The following is a 17,699-nucleotide window of genomic DNA, read 5'->3' on the forward strand; positions in this document are numbered from 1 at the left end:
CCCACACACACAGTCTGAACCCTATTCGGTAGAATGTTCAGACTGGACCTAAAATCAACAAAAACTGAAGATGGGAGCCCTTTCGTGAACACATCGGCGAACTGTGATCTCGTAGGCACATGTAGAACCTTGGCCTCACCGAGAGCAACTCGATCGCGAACAAAGTGGGGGTCGATTTCGACATGCTTGGTGCGCTGGTGTTGAACCGGGTTGGACGATAAGTACGTCGCACTGACGTTGTCGCAGTAGACAACTGTAGCTTGGCGAGGAGGGTGGCGAAGCTCGGTAAGTAGCTGCCGCAGCCAGCAGGATTCAGCGACGCAATTAGCGACAGCTCTGTATTCGGCCTCGGCGCTGGAGCGGGAGACTGTCGGTTGCCTATTGCTGGACCAAGAAACCAAATTGGAGCTGAGGAAGACGCAGAAGCCCGAGGTAGAGCCCCGAGTGTCTGGACAGCCGGCCCAATCGGCGTCAGAATACGCAAACAGATCTGTGGTGAATTGCTTGAATAGTTGGAGACCATAATGAGATATGCCCTGAATGTATCGGAGGATGCGCTTGATGAGCGAAAAATGAGTGTCTCGTGGAGCATGCATGAAGAGGCACACCTGTTGGACAGCGTAGGAGATGTCCGGCCGGGTGAGAGTCAGATACTGAAGGGCGCCGGCAAGGCTGCGATAGAGGGATGGATCAGAGAAGGGAGAACCATCAGCAGCCGAGAGTTTCTGTTTGGTGTCTACAGGTGTGGAGATGGGATTGCACTGGGACATGTGAGCACGCTCGAGGATCTCATGATCATACTGCTGTTGGCAGAGAAACAAACCGTCCCCCTCCAACCTCCCGGCTAGCTCGGCCACCCCTGGCCCCCTCCAACCTCCCGCGCCTCCAGGCTCGCCAACTGAGCACGCAGCCGCTCCAGCATCCAAGGGCGGCCGACTTCAGTCTCCTGCAACCTACGGGTCCTGCAACCTCCGGGTGCGCGCGGGGAGGCCAGCAGGGTGTCGGGAACGGCCGGCGATGGAGGGGAATCGATTCGGAATGTCGTGGGGAAGCCGTGCCGGTGAGCGGCGGCGCGGGATTTCGCTGGATTATGGCCGGAATCGGCCAGCGATAGTGGGGCTAGAAAGGGGATCGGGAGGGGATGAAACTTCCGAATGGCAGTTGGCGTGCGCGTGCGAGGCTGCTGGGATATAGGGCAGTGTGTGTCCTGCCCCAAATATACAACACTTGGGCCAAATATGGGGCACTGCCCTAAATTTTTTTTTGGCCAAATGCCCAAGATAGGGCAGCCGTTGGAGGCTGTTTTTAGCCGTTTTTCTGCCCTATATGACAGGTTTTATCCAACACTGCCCTATATAGGGCAGCTGTTAGAGATGCTCTAACAGTCGACTGATGGTGTGCTCCGCTGCCTCAGATCAGATACAGAGTGTGAGTTGTTAGCGTCGTTTTTTACCCCACCAAGTGAATTGGGTCCGGAAGTGGCCAGTGTCGGACTTACAATGTAGTGTCTGTCAGTCAAAGATTTCCATTGCCTTGGAACTTTCTGATCCAGAAACTATTCGAGTGTAATGGTTTTGCAAGTATTCTGTTAGGCTAATCTTTGGGGGTTCTAAATGGTCTTGTTACCAGCATCAGGTATAGACAATCACAACCTCTGAGCTATATCATGCATGTTAGAGTGTCGTTTCTCATCTACAAGTCTACTGAAGTTTTTGAAAAAGTCAACCATTGGCACAAAATTCGTGTACTATTAGCATATCCAGATTTAAGCCATAGCCGGAGATATAATAGTGACTATTCCAAATGGGAGTCTCAGACCTTCGTATATAGTCTATTTTTTATTACTATTTCTCAAGCTATGTTTGATCAGTTTGAATTTAATGAAGTAAAACTCATCCATGGGTAACTACTAACTACACAACAAATTCAAAATGGCCCCATCATCTTGAAACATACATTTTTCTACGCTAACGCACATGCTTAAACACACGCATAATGCGGGCTGAATCAGGTCCAAGAGTAATTTGTGATTCTTTTTGTCTAGGAAAGCAGGCTCAAAGAAAGAAGATCCATCCATATGTAGATAGAGACATTTCTTGTTTTGAAGGATTATCTTCACTGTACTATACTTTGGTATGCCAGCTATATGTAATTATTCCAGTGGGGATTTTGGACAATTGGTTCTGCTACTGCCTTGTTTAGCTTGTCTAAAGCTAATGTGCTTCGGGTTCAGAAACTTACTACCTTGCCAAATGATTATAAATGTAATTTGTTACATCAAGTTGTTGTCAGTGCTGTGTTACCGTGTTCAGTGTTCAAGATATGCAGGGTGCTGACGCTGCTTTAGTCATGAAAACAATACATATTTAGCTTTTTTCTCAGCTGGAACTATGATTTGTTCACTGCTAAAAATAATAAGTTGTGCATTATATTCTGCACTGCTAGATTTTATTCCGAGCACATGATACCGGCTGGACCAGAAGAGGATGACGGCGGATGCTAACTAATTGTGAAGAAAGAGGGGAGCGGGGAAGGCAGAGATTCAGATCCCCACAAGCTACGTCAGGGCATGTGTCAAAAAAAAGGCCCCGTAAAACGAAATTGGGACAAGTTGGGAAGCCACTGTACGGTCTGGAGGTGCCCCAATGGGCACCCCAACCTCTAATAATTATCATAATATTAATACTCGTGGATGAGGGATAGTGTGGACGGTCTCTCTCTTTGCGCTACGGCTTATTTTTTCCAATTGTAGAATGCCATCCAAATGATTCAACCCTTGAATATTGTGTATGGAGTTGGACTGCCGATAAATCTTTTTGGGCCCGCTCCGCATATTTCTCTTTCTTCGAGAGGCTAACCCATTGGCCTCTCTATGTCCCAGTTTGAAAGAGCAAAGCACCCCTCAAGGGCATTTTTTTGCGTGGAAGGTTACGCGGAATCGCTATTTGGACTGGGGATCAAAGGCTGAGGCATGGCCTTGTGAGCACAGATGTGAGCCCCGTGTGTTTGTAGGAGTCTGAAACTTTTGGTGTGTCATTTGGTTTGAGGTGTTCTCTGGGTTGAGACATCCTGATCTTGCCCCTTCCGCGTCGGCTGAGCTGGAGTCTTGGTGGATTGCGTCGTCTAGTATGTGTGTGGTCTAGGAAGCAATGATAATTTCACTCTCTAATGCCTTTTGTCTTTCACTTCATCTGGCTTGAGCGCAACAATCGGGTATTCAACAAAACGACAAAGTTGGAGGAGCGTCTTCTTGATGAGATCATGGCTGAGCTAGACAAGTGGAAGACTGTGGGTTTTTCTTGTGAGATTATAGTTTTATTTTCTTTGCCGTGGTTGTCCAACTCTGTGTGTGTTGTACACTCTTTTCCATATCTTTCCTAAATGATAATTGATTATATCTTTCCCATATAATTGATAATAGTTTTATTCTCTCGCTCGTTCCTAAATGATAATGTTAGTACTTGATTTCTACTTTTTTACAAAAAACGAGTTAAATCAAGTTGCAATATCTTTGTGAATATTTCTCGTGAATATGTAAAACTCGTGAAAAAATACTGCCATATTTCGAACACGTTCGTGTAGCAAAAAGAAATATGTACCAAATCACATTTGGTTGCCAACTTGCAACATAACGTAAAAACCTGTCAGCATTTATAAAAAAGAACACACCAAGCATCATAGAAACACTTTTGAAGCATTAAAGAAATCCCTGTTTAACATACACGCAAAATCCCTATTCAAACACCTTTTGCAGCATCAAAAGATACCCAAATAAAAGTGACCTCCACCATCAACGAGCTCGTTCTTTTCCGAGTTCTCCAGTGATGAATACGACTCACAAGACCAGCACAAATCCCACCTATGGGCATTGTCTTCTCCAGTCCCAACAACGTCTATGGAAATATCTCCAACCAACAAACGGGTCAACAACAGGAGAGGCAGTCAGCAAGGAGAAGGCAACGGCCGGCGAAGGAGTAGCAGCAGTCGTGTGCATGGAGGAGCGGCTATAGGTAGTGCGAAGATGTCCTGCTCGACGGGAGGCACGTAGATGAAGCAGTGATGGGAAGGGTGCATGGAGTTGCACCAGTGATACGATACAAATTGCCCAATCACACGTTTTTATCAAGAGGATAAACATGAGGAAGAATGAAGGGATAAACGATGCAAAAACGCGTGGAACCGAAGATAAATCGTGAACCCTGTGAGTAAAGATTACTTAACACAGCCGTGTTGAGGAAGCACAGGCTATAGCGGACCGACTGAATTGTCGGTTGGGCTCTTTCCCCACGACCTATCTGGAGATGCCCATTAGTGATTCACGCCTCACTGTGGCGGATCTTCGCCCCACGGTGACTCGTATGCAACATCGAGTTGACCCCTGGAAAGGGCGCTGGTTGTCGAAGGCTGCTCGCGTGATCCTCATCAACTCCTTGCTTGCCAGCCTTCTATGGTTCCTCATGAGCTTCTATAGCCTCCATGAGACGCTGCATCAGGAGATCGCCAAGTACCAATGCAGATTCTTCTGGGCTGGTGAGGGCGATAAGCAGAAGTACCATATGGTGAGCTGACCCGATATCTGCAAACCCAAGGACGAGGGTGGTCTTGGGATCTTGTCTTCCCGGCACATGAACATTGCCCTCCTGACCCGTTGGCTCTGGCGCATTGCTAATGGCGATAGAGGCATCCTTTTTTTATCGTTGCCTGGTCAATTCGAGGTGTTAGAAGAGTATATATGAAAATGAAGTATTGGGCACTACTACATATTATGCCGGCGTTCTAAAAAGTCTATGCAACCCGTGGCTTCTTGCAGAGTGAAAAGATCAGAATGCTTTGCACCAGCGGCGGAGGCGGGGGGACCGGCAGGGGCCCCGGCCCCCCTAACATGCAAACGGAATTTTTAATACTACTAAAAATTGTTGGCTTTTACCTATTCTCATTTGTCTATTCTTAATACTCACACCGTCCTAAAATATGTGTCTTGAATTTGTCTAAAAATGGATGTATCTAGACAGAGGCGGAGGACGAAAATTTTTTAAGGTGTGGCGAAGTCTTAAGAATATATTTTTTATGCAAATCAAAAGATTCAACACACATTACAAACAAAAAACCAAATACAATGAAAATGTAGTCATGTTTCAATAGGAAAACAACCTTAAACGTACCAATAATGAAGCTTTCAATGCCGCCTAGAAGACCTAGGCAATGGCAATGCCCTACCCTCATTCTAAAAATCTTCCTCGATTTTACTAAGATCAATACTTTTGAAGATCTCTCGCTCAATATAACAAATCGTCAAGTCATTAAGCCAACCATCTGTCATATTGCTGCGCAACTCAATCTTGATGATTTTCATTGATGAGAAGGCCCTTTCGATTGTTGTCGTCGCTACCGGTACTAGCAATGCCAACTCCATGAGGCGATACACAGTAGGAAACATGACATGCCTTTGAAGTTCGACCATTATTTTAGCTAGGTTTGCAATATCATGACAATATCTGAAGTCTTCAATTCTCCTCGTATCGATAATGAATAGATCAAGGTTATCTTCTATATGTTCACGCTCATAATTAGAGAAATCATCATGATAAATCTCTGTGAGCCTAGCAAGCTTATTCAGGTTGAACCTAGAAAAGGAGTTTCTTAGGTCAAGACAAGAGAAGATCTGGACCAGGTCTGAAGATACCTCATCAAAACGATGATCAAACTCTGTGGTGATGGAATCTATAGCAGCATAGAAGGTGTCCACACGAAAAAAAGATCAGCCATGACAAGGTCTTTTTGAATTGTCCCGGAAGTCATTTTGGCATTTTTAGGACGTAGCCCATCAAATGCAACCTTGCTGTCATCACTGGAGCTTGCTGCCGCCGCCGTTTAAGCCCCGAGCACGTCGGTGTCGTAGGCTATCCCGTCGCCAGTTGCCCGCCCGGATCACGACCTGACCAGCCACCATCGCTGCGCTAGGGTTCGTCACTTGCGCGTGCGTGTGGGTTGGCGCTCAATGGAATCAACGAGCTCGACCGCTTCCTGTTTGTGCCAGCAGGCCCAACTCGTACGTTCTTGTGTTTGCCGGCCCAACTCGTGTGTGTGGCGTGCCTGTGTGCCAGCGGCCTTTTTCTCGCTGCACTAGAATGAGGGAACGAGACAATCGACAATACATGCGTATGTATACATTTGTTTATGCCTAGAATCAAGGTATGGCGGCTGCCATATCTTGCCCACCGGGGGCCTCCGCCAGTGTCTAGACATGAATAAGTCTAGATACATCCACTTTTTGATAAATCTAAAACACTTATTTTTGGATGGAATGAGTAAAAAAAGGAAAGTGGCGATTTAGAAGCCATCCGACGCAGCCTAGGCCAAGGCGCACAACACCTCACGAGGCTCCTCTGGTTCGACACGTCGCTTGGGAGGCCCTGCTAGTCGCCTCTCTCCACTCAAAAAAAAAAAGCTAGTCGCCTCTCGCATTGCGCCTGCGCACGGCCGCACGCCTCGTCGTCGCCTTCCTCTCCCGTTCCCAGTTCAGATCCATCCTCCATGAGTCCAGACTCCAGTCCATGGTCGATCCTCCACGAGTCCGAGGCAGCGGTTTGTCGGTTTGTCTTATTAATTCTCCAAATAGGCATAGGCATAACTGATGGTGTTCAATCATTGTAGGATAATCATAGCCAAAAATAAAAGGAAGCATGTAGCAATTCATAGTACGAAGGATGCATTCTTATTTTGGGAAGAAAAGAAGGAGTGATGGTTCGGTTTCTAGCACAACAGTTAAATTGCAGATTCTACAAACATGCAGCGGAGCTTCTCATTATGTACACTTCCTTGGATCAACTCATTCAATTCATTTGACATTGATAATGTATGTTCTCTAGCTTTAAAATTCTATCGCGCCTATTTTGAAGAACAATAAAGGGAGAATCTGAGATGTCAGTTGCGGCACCCGCATGATATACTTACAAAATCGAAGCTTCAAAATTCTATACAATGTCCTACTTTTTAGCTTATTTTTTGGCATGTTTGAGTTGTCTTCATTGATCGGCCCCCTCAAACAATTTTCCTGGCTCCGCCCCTGCTTTGCACCAGTTGCCCCTGTAGTTATAGGAACTTTTTCTGAAGTTATTTACGATTGGCCCAAAGCTGCATTAAACAATAATTGGACGGTGAAAAGTTGTGTGCCGCCAAGATGCACATGCGGCAGTGGCACCAGAGGCTTCCACTGGAGGGATCGATCAGCAACGACAATGGGGGCCGCGTCCAGAAAGAGTAATCTGCTGGAGGGATCTAGCGACGGTGGCGGCACACGGGCACACTACAAGCCGTGCAGTCCGCTACGTCCACCTCGTCGGGTGTTGGTCAGAGGAAAGGCGTCTAGCTCCACGTAGAGTACTGCATAGATGCGTCTGCCTAGGAGTGGACGTGGATTGCGCCTTGTTGCGCTGGGAGGTTCTTGGCAGCGATAGGGATCGGGCGAGGCGTGACGGCGGTGTTTGCTAATAACAACATCCTGTTTCCTTTTTCTTTAACTAGCAAAAATGCCCGTGCGTTGCAACGGGTGTATGTTTGTTGACTGATTTTTAGGTTAGTGTGAGTTTAGTTTTCATTTTATTCCGGTCCGCCCATATTGAATTGTGGTTGTACTCTTTATTACTCTGTCTATTAATGTAAACTGTTGTGTTTCATTATGCTTTTAGAAAATTATTTTCCATTATTTTGGTTTTCAAGTTCGTGAAAAATAAGTGGCTTAACCATATTTTGTAGATTTAATTAGTTGCATTTTTGCAATGTTGTTTGCGTCTAACAAAATATTGTGTTGAATTCTTTTATAATTTTATAATATCTTCCTTGTCTTTGCTTCAGTGGCCTTATCTTTACAACTCTCAGTGAAGAAATTAGTTTTATATAACTCACAATTTAATTTTGAATATTTACAGGGACAATTTCCTCTGTACATATTTCTTACCAAATAAATAGTTAACGTTTCCAAAGCATTTCACACATATAACTTGTATTTCATCCAACCATTTTTGTTCTCACTTCTTCATCCAGTGCATCTTCCACACAAAAGTCATTCATATGGAGCACCCTAGTCCACTTTAGAGTTTTTATAACAAAATCGTGCGTATAAATTTTCATCAAAAAAAAGAAGTTATAGTTGCTTGTCCTGTGAAGTATATACACACAAAGTTTTATGTGCACTGATGTTAGCAAAAGCATATGAAATGAGCTCTTTTATTAAAATTTGCAACGACCATTTACCTCTCTTGTGCTTCGCCGGATCACCCGCTATGAACCATCTTCAGGGCAATAAGCTGCAGGGAGTGGAAAACCAAGCAATACGTAAGATATTATGACCGCGTCACCATGATGGTATCTCATGTCTGAGATTTGCTTGTTCGAATGCATCCTCCTACGACAAACTGATATAGAAGTCTTTTTCAAGTTGATGTCCGCTGTCTAAGCTGAACTCCATCAAATGCATTATTGGGATCTGTTCATACGGCTCCATTCTTGACTGACAGTTGGTGTCCCTTGGGAACAAAGATTAACCGGCTGCAGGTCTTCCGAAGGACATAACATATGCGTACAGCTTTGCAGCTGGGAAGATATCTGAAGATGTGTTGTTTTTACTTGATCATAGCTACAATAATGACTATGGCTGAAGCTGAACGTAAGCTCAGATTCATCAAAGATTCTTTGATCTGAGGGATCAACATTGAATCGTTCGGCCACAGCTCCGCCAGCGACGCCAGGAGCGGGGCCAACCCCGACTGTAACAGGACCCAATTGGCGTGCCAACGCGTCCACGACTCCACTCACGATGGCTCGACCTGAAGACCCCCACTGCGCCGCGGGTCGTCGCCAGCTGTTCCCGCTTTGGCACTCGTTACTCTGTGCGCTCTCTGCTCCTGCTTTGCCATTCGGGCCCTCGTTCAGTGGCGACAGCTGCGGCGCGCATTGGGCAGTCAAGGCATATCCCGGACATCCATGTCCGACCGGATCTTCAGTAGCCGCCGCCGGTCGCACCCTCCTCGCCTGCCCCGCAGCTGCGACCGCCCCTTCATCGAAGCACGCAGCGTCGGCTCTGGCTAGGTCATCTCGTCGACGTCCACAAGCACATCCTTGGGTTCCTCGCTAGAGTCACTATGTCACTTCCTTGAAATGGAGGCACTTTCTTTGCGGCACTTCTAAAAACTGCCTCTAATTGTTTTTTTAAACGCACTATTTATATCACTGCCTCAATTGGTGATATCTTGAGGCAATAACCAAAACTGCCTCAAATCTAACATGATCATTTGAGGCAGTATGGAAAACTGCCTCAAATTGTTAATCAGCTGAGGCAGTTTTAGGTGCCTCACCTGTATCCATTTGAGGCAGTTTTCAATACTGCCTAGACAGTTTTGACATTTTGAGGCAGTATTGAAAACTGCCTCAAATGTCAATCATTTGAGGCATGTCAATCATTTGAGGCAATATTAAAAACTACCTCAAATGTGAAAACTGCCTCCAAAAACTGACAATTTGAGGCAGTTTTGTCATTTTGAGGCAGTATTGAAAACTGCCTCAAATGATTAAACATTTGAGGCAGTTTCTATAGTGCCTCAACCCAAAAAAAATATATACATCAACTACAGCATCCCAGAAAAGCAATATAAACAAGTCCAGATACTTAGCATCGCAGTCCACATAAGTCTTAGAGGAATTCAACAACTAGGTTCCAGTGGACAGTCTAACATACCAATATAAACAAGACCAGGTACTTAGCATTTAACAACTAGGTTCCACTTGGAGGCGAGATACTTAGCATATTAGTAGATAACTTGCGAGAGACGAGGGAAGAAGAAGGTGATCGTGCGGTCTACAGTGGCTGCACGAATCTCAAACATTGGAAGTTTCGACACCTTGCTACCTTCCGGAAGATATATAGGATTTCCGGAGGGGTTTTTTATAGGAATTTCCGGAGGGGGTGGTGGTGGTTTGGAAGGGTTGGGCCGGAACTCAATATTCCAGGGTCCAACCATCCGCCCCGGCCTAGCTGCCTACCCTCCAAACCTCAAATCGGATCCGACGGTAGAGGAAAACCAGATCGCACCCATCGAAAGCGGCTGGCTAGATCCATATCGCGGCCGCCACAGCCACAAGCCCACAACCCCTCTCTTCGCCGCCGCAACAACCAACCACCACCATCTCCTCCTAGCTGCCGCCGCACCATCTCCTCCTCGCTGCCGCCGCCGCAACAACCACCCCTCCTCGTCTTCGCCGCCTCCACCACCACCAGTGGCGGAGCCAGGAATTGAGATGAGGGGGGTCGAACATATAAGGTCTAAAATATTGAAGGCACAAAAGGAAGTCTATACGGCACAAGAAATGGTCCAGAAGATCCAATTTCCATCATTTATACAATAGAACTACCAAAAACACGAAAAGACATCTAAATGACTTGAAAACTAATAGTATCATACCATTAAGTTGGATTTATGCGAAGAAGACGAAAGTGTCGAGGTAGATGGCCTCGACGATCCTTGTAGGAATGAAAACGCAGCATAATCTTCTTGTCATCAATTTGGTTTTGGTAAAGTTATGACCAATCAAACGACTCGGGCTTCTTGACAAATATACCCATCTCATTTTATCTCTGATTTCTGGGGTACCAAATTCATCTATTGGTCTCCGAATTCCAGGATCAAAAACAACATTTGCTAGCTCAAATATTTCAGAAATATTTGTTTGTTGAGTATCATACAACATTGAAATAAAAATCAATCTTTGAGCAATCTCATTCACACTACTGGTCACTACACAATTAGGCATCAGAATTGCAGTCACTCGGCTCAGTTCACAGCGATGGAACCTTACCATGGATCTCTGCCAACTCACTCTGTGTTGGCCATGTCCTTAAGAAGTCATCAGCAATCTGGCGCTCCACAAGGATGTCAAGCATCCAATGCAGGTTGTCAGCCTGCCTAGCAATCTGCCTTACAAAATAATAAGAATAATCTATATCTATACCTAATAATAAAAGCATTAAGGTTTCTTCCCCCTATGTTTCGTTCGTTCCGTTCGTTCGTAGGTCGCGAGGCGTGGTCTTCGTTTCGTACGTCAAGGGAGATCATGGCCCTGTCGCACAAAGAGACCAATACAAACCCAGTATCCTAATTAGACCCGAGCCCGGCCTCTTCTTTCCTTTCGTGGGCCTTCAAATTCAGGAGCGGTCGCTTGCGCTACATCAAATCGATCCAACCTTATGATCCACGAGCGTTCCAAGGTATATCAGACACGCGAGCTAGCAATTTGACTAGAGATCAACCGAGAACAATGGCCGCGCGACGTACGAGGCGGATACTTCCCTTATATCAGCGCGATTCAGACGACGGGACGCAGCCCGCAGGCCAGCGCGATCCCGACGGGACACAGCCTGCAAGCCATAGCGCAGGCATGAGGAGATCTGCGTTTTGATTTTCGGTTTGCCATTTTTTTCGGCCCTGAACGAAATGGCCGAATTTCGGTCATTTCAAAAATTACGGCAAAATTTCGGACGAAATTATAAAATCAAATTTTGAATTTTCAGACAAAATTTGGCCGAAATTTGGCCGAAATTCGGCCGAAATTTGACCAAACATTCACAGAAATTTGAAATCAAGCTAAGCAAAAGCATAGCAGCCCAACAACCATCAGGAGTAATCATATAATGTTTAGCAAATTAGCTCTAGGGATTAATATAAGAGCGTCAGTCCAATATGACCCTCACGCACATTAGTTCTAAACTTACAGTCCACAACCATCACATCATAGTTCAAAGTTTAAATACTTCAGTACAACCAACTCTAGGAATTTAAAGGATTTCACATAGAAACAGCTCCAAAAGACAACCATCAAAGCATCACAACGAACAACAACTCCAAAAGAAATCCATGAAAGCATGGACGGGGAGGTCTTGTTCCATTGAAAAAGCTCCAGCTTCCATGCTCCAAGCCTCCAACTAGCATCATGCTCCAAGCTCCAGCTAGGTACCATTTAAAAGACAAATACAAGTGATAAGTAGCATTTAGAACAACACTACTACATCATAAGTAGCAACTAGAATAGCACTACTAAGAGATAAGTAGCAATTAGAACAACACTAGTATGTGAGTGGTAGCAATTGGAACAGCACTAGTAGGTGATAAGTAGCAATTACAACAGCCATACAAGAAGATAAGTAGAAATTACAACAGTACTACACGATAATTGACAAGTAGCAATTAGAACATCAGTATTGATCATTACACAGTGAGCATACACATTAGAGCACCAGAATAAGAAAGCAATGTACATCAAGCTATTTAAAGATCAACCGCTTCAAACATATGCATCAAGCTAAGTAATCATCATGAAGAAGAAACACCGAAAAGAAGAGACTTACCAAATCTACGAGTAGAGGCTGTTGACTTCCTTGGTCTTCTTCCTAACAAGTCGTCCAGATCTACGAGTCTCCAAATTGCCAATGCTTGCTTGTGTCTCCTTTTCAACTTGTACTTGTGTCTCTTCTTCCACTTGCATTTGTGTTTCTTGTTGATCTTGTTGATCATCCTCATCATCCTCACTCACCCCATCATCATCCTCACTCTCATTATCAACATATTCATTCTCGTTGTCGTCATCCTCACTGTCAGTTTCGACATACTCATTCTCCTCATCATGATTCCTCTTTCTTTTCTTCTTATTAGCCTTTGTACCAACATAAGAATCCTTCCTGCCTGAGTTGAGGCGCCTTATTTTCTCAAAAACAGCACTGGCCGCATCGGCTCCATCCAAAATTGGATCCTCTTCATCCTCATTCAGCCACTCCATTGCTATTTTGTTTCTCTCTTTTCTTCCTCTTCGATTCATCCCGGCACTCTCTCATTGCATCTCTCACATTTCTTGGCACATTTGGGCAGCTCCTCACGTTACCTACAATCCAACCAAGGTGCTCCTTGGCACGGGTTGCACCTCCACCTTTGTGCTTTAGGCCACAGTACATACAATGAAAACCCCCAGAATACGGCCATGTATGGTTCCAAGGATCATATAAGTTATTATCTTTAATTCCTGCATTGCAAAGTTACAAACAACATCACTTTAATTGAACCTAACAATATTCCATTTGCATCGTGTGAACAAGCAAAGCATAGTAATCTGGCAACATACCAAGCAAATACTCTAGAAATGTGCACCAATAAGATCAAGATATATGCCTTACTATATAGAAATATGAAAGAGAGATCCAAATACTCTAAACTGTGATCATCCTCATCTCACTACATGGACAACGCAGTGTACTGTTATGTACAATTTACAAACAAATACCAAATAGTTTCATGGAAGTACTGAGATCTCTATGCCATCTTTTTTTATTTGAACCAAGTTAGAGCTCTATAAGAAGCACATGCAATCTCATAGCTCATATCAAGTTAGTATATTACCTTTCCAAGAGCTTTGAGAACCACTTGCACTTGCATCATGGTTGCCGCTGCCATTCCTATTTGCAGTTCCATTACCTGAAAATCAAGTGACAAAAGGACACCGGTCAGTTATCAAGAGTAGGTAACTAAGGAAGCAACCCTTGCTTACTAGGGTGTCCTCATATTAATGATAAAGAAAAAACAGTACAACCCAATGCTCTAGTTCACATACTAAGGAATAAGTAATTTATATACAACTCGATGCTCTAGTTTGCCAAACAGACAAGTCATATACTGTACCCAATGATGCTTAGTTCTAGAACCACCACTTAATGGTACCACTGACCATTGAAATTAATCATCGGTCAACATCTACTTTTCTGTGCAAATAACTCAAGTGTGAAGTCTGATAGAAATTAGCACAAGAGGCAGCCTTTACAGGAAATCGACGGCATGGCGCAGCTCAAAAACATTAGAGCACAGAAGGCCTACCGTGCAAATAAGAAGTTCCAACAACATCATTAACATAATAATCCGATCAATAATATCATTAACATAACAATCCGATCGACAACACATTATTACGTACAATTGCATATTCTCAACAACACAGTTTACGGGGGAGTCACTCGCAACATCCATCATACATAACAACTCAAGTTCAGCAGCAATTCATGGGCAAGCGCAGCTGAACCCAAGGCCTGTTCGGGTAACACGCGCGGAAGGAAACATAACAGCAGCTAGTGCGGTGTGCTTCTGCCTCGGCCAGCAGCAATTTTATCCAAGTCGGTGGCTTCAAGGAGCAGTCCCCTTGTCCATGGAACAATTATATATTTTAGGATGTTCATAACAAAGTTTGTAACCCACTTTCTGTTGGACCAAAAGAAATATTACCAGATCTAGAGCATCCTTGGTGACTACAAGATGCATGTATAATTCAGATTAATAATGCCACTACTGTGTTCAACTCATCAAGACTCGATTTTTCTTACCCCGGTATGATATATGCATTTGCCAAGCCATTTACCAGGGACCTATCCTAAATCTAAAGCAGCACAAGTAGACACAGATTATAACCAAGAAACAAATCCACATCGATCTGAAATTGCTGAAGAACTGAAACAGCATACATGTACTTGGACGAGACAAATTGCTGAAGACTGAAACTGCATACACGTACTGAAACTGCATCAAGAACATATGTACCTTCCCAGTCAAGCGGACGCCCTCCATGCTGCTGCCGCTGCTCCGTGCTACTGCCTCCGTTGAACTGGTCGGCTTGCGCTCCATCAGCTCCGTTGCCGCAGCCGCCAAGCACCATGCTGCAGTCTTGGAGAAGCAAAGGACAGGAAGTGGATGGGGTGGAGGCGAGGAGATGTGGAGGACGGCCAGAGAAGCGAGCGCCTTGGCCGGAGATGTGGAGGAGGGCGAGGAGATGTGGCCTGTGCGCGGCGGCGGCGCCGCACACAGGAAGAGGGACAGGGAACGAGTGATTCTAGGGTTAGGCCGTTTGGGTTTCGTGGTTTTGTCTCAGCGGAAGCTAACTAGAAGGCTCTCGAAGCTGGGCCGGGCAAAAAAAATTCAAACTGGGCCGAATTATTCGGCCGATAGGCCCATATATCGGGCCCTAGCGAGACGGCCGAAATTCGGCCGAAAATCATTTTTTTCGGCCGAAAATCAAAACGCAGGAGGAGATCGAGCTAAGCTTCGAAACGGACGTGGTAGTACACCAGAGAGGGACCTGGGGACGAGCGGGTATGCGTACAAGAGACGATCTGCTGCGCTGCTCCGCCGTGTTTACCTTGACGCCCACCTGCCGTGTGCCCATGACGACGGCTGCCCGGACAACCTCTTGCACCGCCGCGATGCCAAGATCCAGTCCATCGATATCCGCATGGCCTGCAAGCGCGCCCGTGCCAATCGCCTGCACGAGGAGAGGAAGGCAGAGCAGCCAGCGCGCCACCGTCGAGTAAGACACCAGTATCCCGGTGGAAGATTTGAGCAGTTGAGGCCAGCAAGATGACAAACTTAGATTGGAGCGGTGGAAGATTTTTTTTCCGAGAAGCAAATCCTCAATTGCAGATTGGCCTTTTCTCTCAGTTCTCAACTGCAGATTGGTGGTTGCTCCATTGTTGGATTGCTCCTGTAGCAATTATGCAATGACAACCCAAAAAGGGACTGCCTTGTAGCACTTCCATAGTTTACTTTCCTCAATGCCCATCAAGGTTAGATATACTTGCTACAATAACCACTCTGTTGTCACCTATGAGCACATTAGTTGACAGGTTATCCAGGTTCATTGTTACAATGATCATAGATTCATAATACTGCTGGATAAATTGGATGGATGTAGGCTTTTGACTTATGATATTGGGTTACATAAACACTATGAATACAAACAATAAGCCTTGGTACATGGATCGAGTTTTCCTGCTTAAATACTCATTAGAGTTATAATGCAGTTTAAGTAGAGCTTATAGGGTGCATGCTTGAGTTGCACGCATCAATAGGCCTTGGTACATGGATGTGGTGATGAATGACGGCTATGATTAGCACATATAGGACACTTCGCTGCATTGGCTAGATTAAGGACTCGAGGAAGGTAGTTGTGTCCTATCTACTCTCTTGGTTTTTTATTCACTTCATGTTTTAGGTTTACTCAAAGTCAAATTTTGTCAAGTTTGACCAACAAGATAGGAAAAAAAATATCAAAAATGTATATATCATGAAAATATAATTCACGACGATTCTAATAGTATATATTTTACATTGTCCTTTTCATAAAATATTTGGTCAAAGTTAAACAAATTTGACTTTGACTAAATTCATAATGCAAAGTAAATAAAAACGGAGGGACTATGACACTTGGCCCCATCGAGAAAAAATGTTTTGAGTTACTAAATCTCTATGGAATAATTATTCAATAAAATCAACCCATAGCAACGCGCGGGCACTTTTTGCTAGTAATAATAAAAAAAGGAGCCGGCCAGCCCAAGGCCCAGCCTGACCAACACCCCAAACCCTAACCTAGACAGACGCACGCACCCAATCCCAGCCACCGCGCCGCCACCTGAACCCAACACCCGCGCACTCCCACAGTCCCACACAACGCACGCACACACACGAGGAGGCAGCCGACCCAGGGCCGGCCCATAAATCGGGCAAAAGGGGCGACCGCCCCGGGCCCCAATAGGGGAGGGCCCCAACTAAAACTTATACTAATAAGCACTATATGCAAAAACGTTAGTTCACACCACATACTAATAAGTTGTACCATGCATGGGCAAACCAATCCGACCGGCGGAGTTGAGTTCAAATACACTAGTCTCTCTTTATCATGGATGTCTTAATGCACAATTTTTAATTCAATAGACGTGTAGGAAATCTCATTTGCATTAAATCAAACCATGTGAGTTTGGACGAACATGTTAGTTAATCGAGTCATATGTAGAAGTATAATCAAGAAAAATTTTAGTTCTTCGATGATTCTATTATCGAACCCAATTTGCATGTCACAATTTCTATGTCCTAGAAGTTTCCAAGAATATGACTGCCCAAAATACACTAGAAACCACTATTAAAATATTTGTTAGCGTGTATATGATTTAGAAATCTCTACCATAATATTCAATAATATTGAATATATATGAACACACTTATAGATATGCAAATATGTATACACTACATTGTTTATGCAATATTAGAAAAATAAATCATTTGTTACATGATACAATTTTCATTTTGTAGAATTAGAATTTTCAGTGTATAGTACATTACATCCAAATACCAATAAATAATATAACTATTATTTGAAACAGTTTTGCTAAAGCACATCTAGATGTGCTATAAGTATTGCACATCTAAGTCCTATGTCATTGATCTTATGATGAGATTCGTGTAGATATTTTCTTTTTCTTTTTTCTCTTTCTCTCTATGCTTAATTCACCCACTTAGATGTGAAATAACTAGACCACATCTAGATGTGCCCTAGACACACCCTATTTGAAAATATTCTTATGTGGCTAAGTAATAGAAAAAAAATATTAATTACAACTATAATGTGGTACACATAATTTAAAATAAGTATAAAACTTTAGTATAAAAAAACAATTATTAATAGCTGTGGAAGTGCTCGATGATCCTCTACTCCAAATCGATTTAAAGAGACTGCAAGAGTTGAGCACAGCGAGATTATCATATTATTTACTTCGTCAGTTTATCTATCCGCGAAATTGGTCGTGTAGGAAAATCATTGTGTTGGAGGAGCTATGCACCTTATGT

The 17,699-nt window shown here is 44.2% G+C and overlaps 1 protein-coding gene across 1 annotated transcript; it reads right to left on the reverse strand.

Annotated features, from left to right (window-relative positions):
• Nucleotides 1-11,710: 11,710 nt before the first annotated feature.
• On the reverse strand, nt 11,711-15,099 carry LOC119271092. The gene is made up of 4 exons (XM_037553045.1): nt 14,625-15,099; nt 13,440-13,514; nt 12,398-13,065; nt 11,711-11,998 (listed from the first exon to the last, which is right to left on the reverse strand). Exons 1-3 carry the CDS (start codon nt 14,737-14,739, stop codon nt 12,809-12,811), a joined length of 447 nt encoding a protein of 148 aa, XP_037408942.1. The 5' UTR covers nt 14,740-15,099; the 3' UTR covers nt 11,711-11,998; nt 12,398-12,808.
• Nucleotides 15,100-17,699: the final 2,600 nt, after the last annotated feature.

The sequence above is a fragment of the Triticum dicoccoides genome, chromosome 3A (assembly GCF_002162155.2).
Source record: "Triticum dicoccoides isolate Atlit2015 ecotype Zavitan chromosome 3A, WEW_v2.0, whole genome shotgun sequence".
Classification (NCBI taxonomy): domain Eukaryota; kingdom Viridiplantae; phylum Streptophyta; class Magnoliopsida; order Poales; family Poaceae; genus Triticum; species Triticum dicoccoides.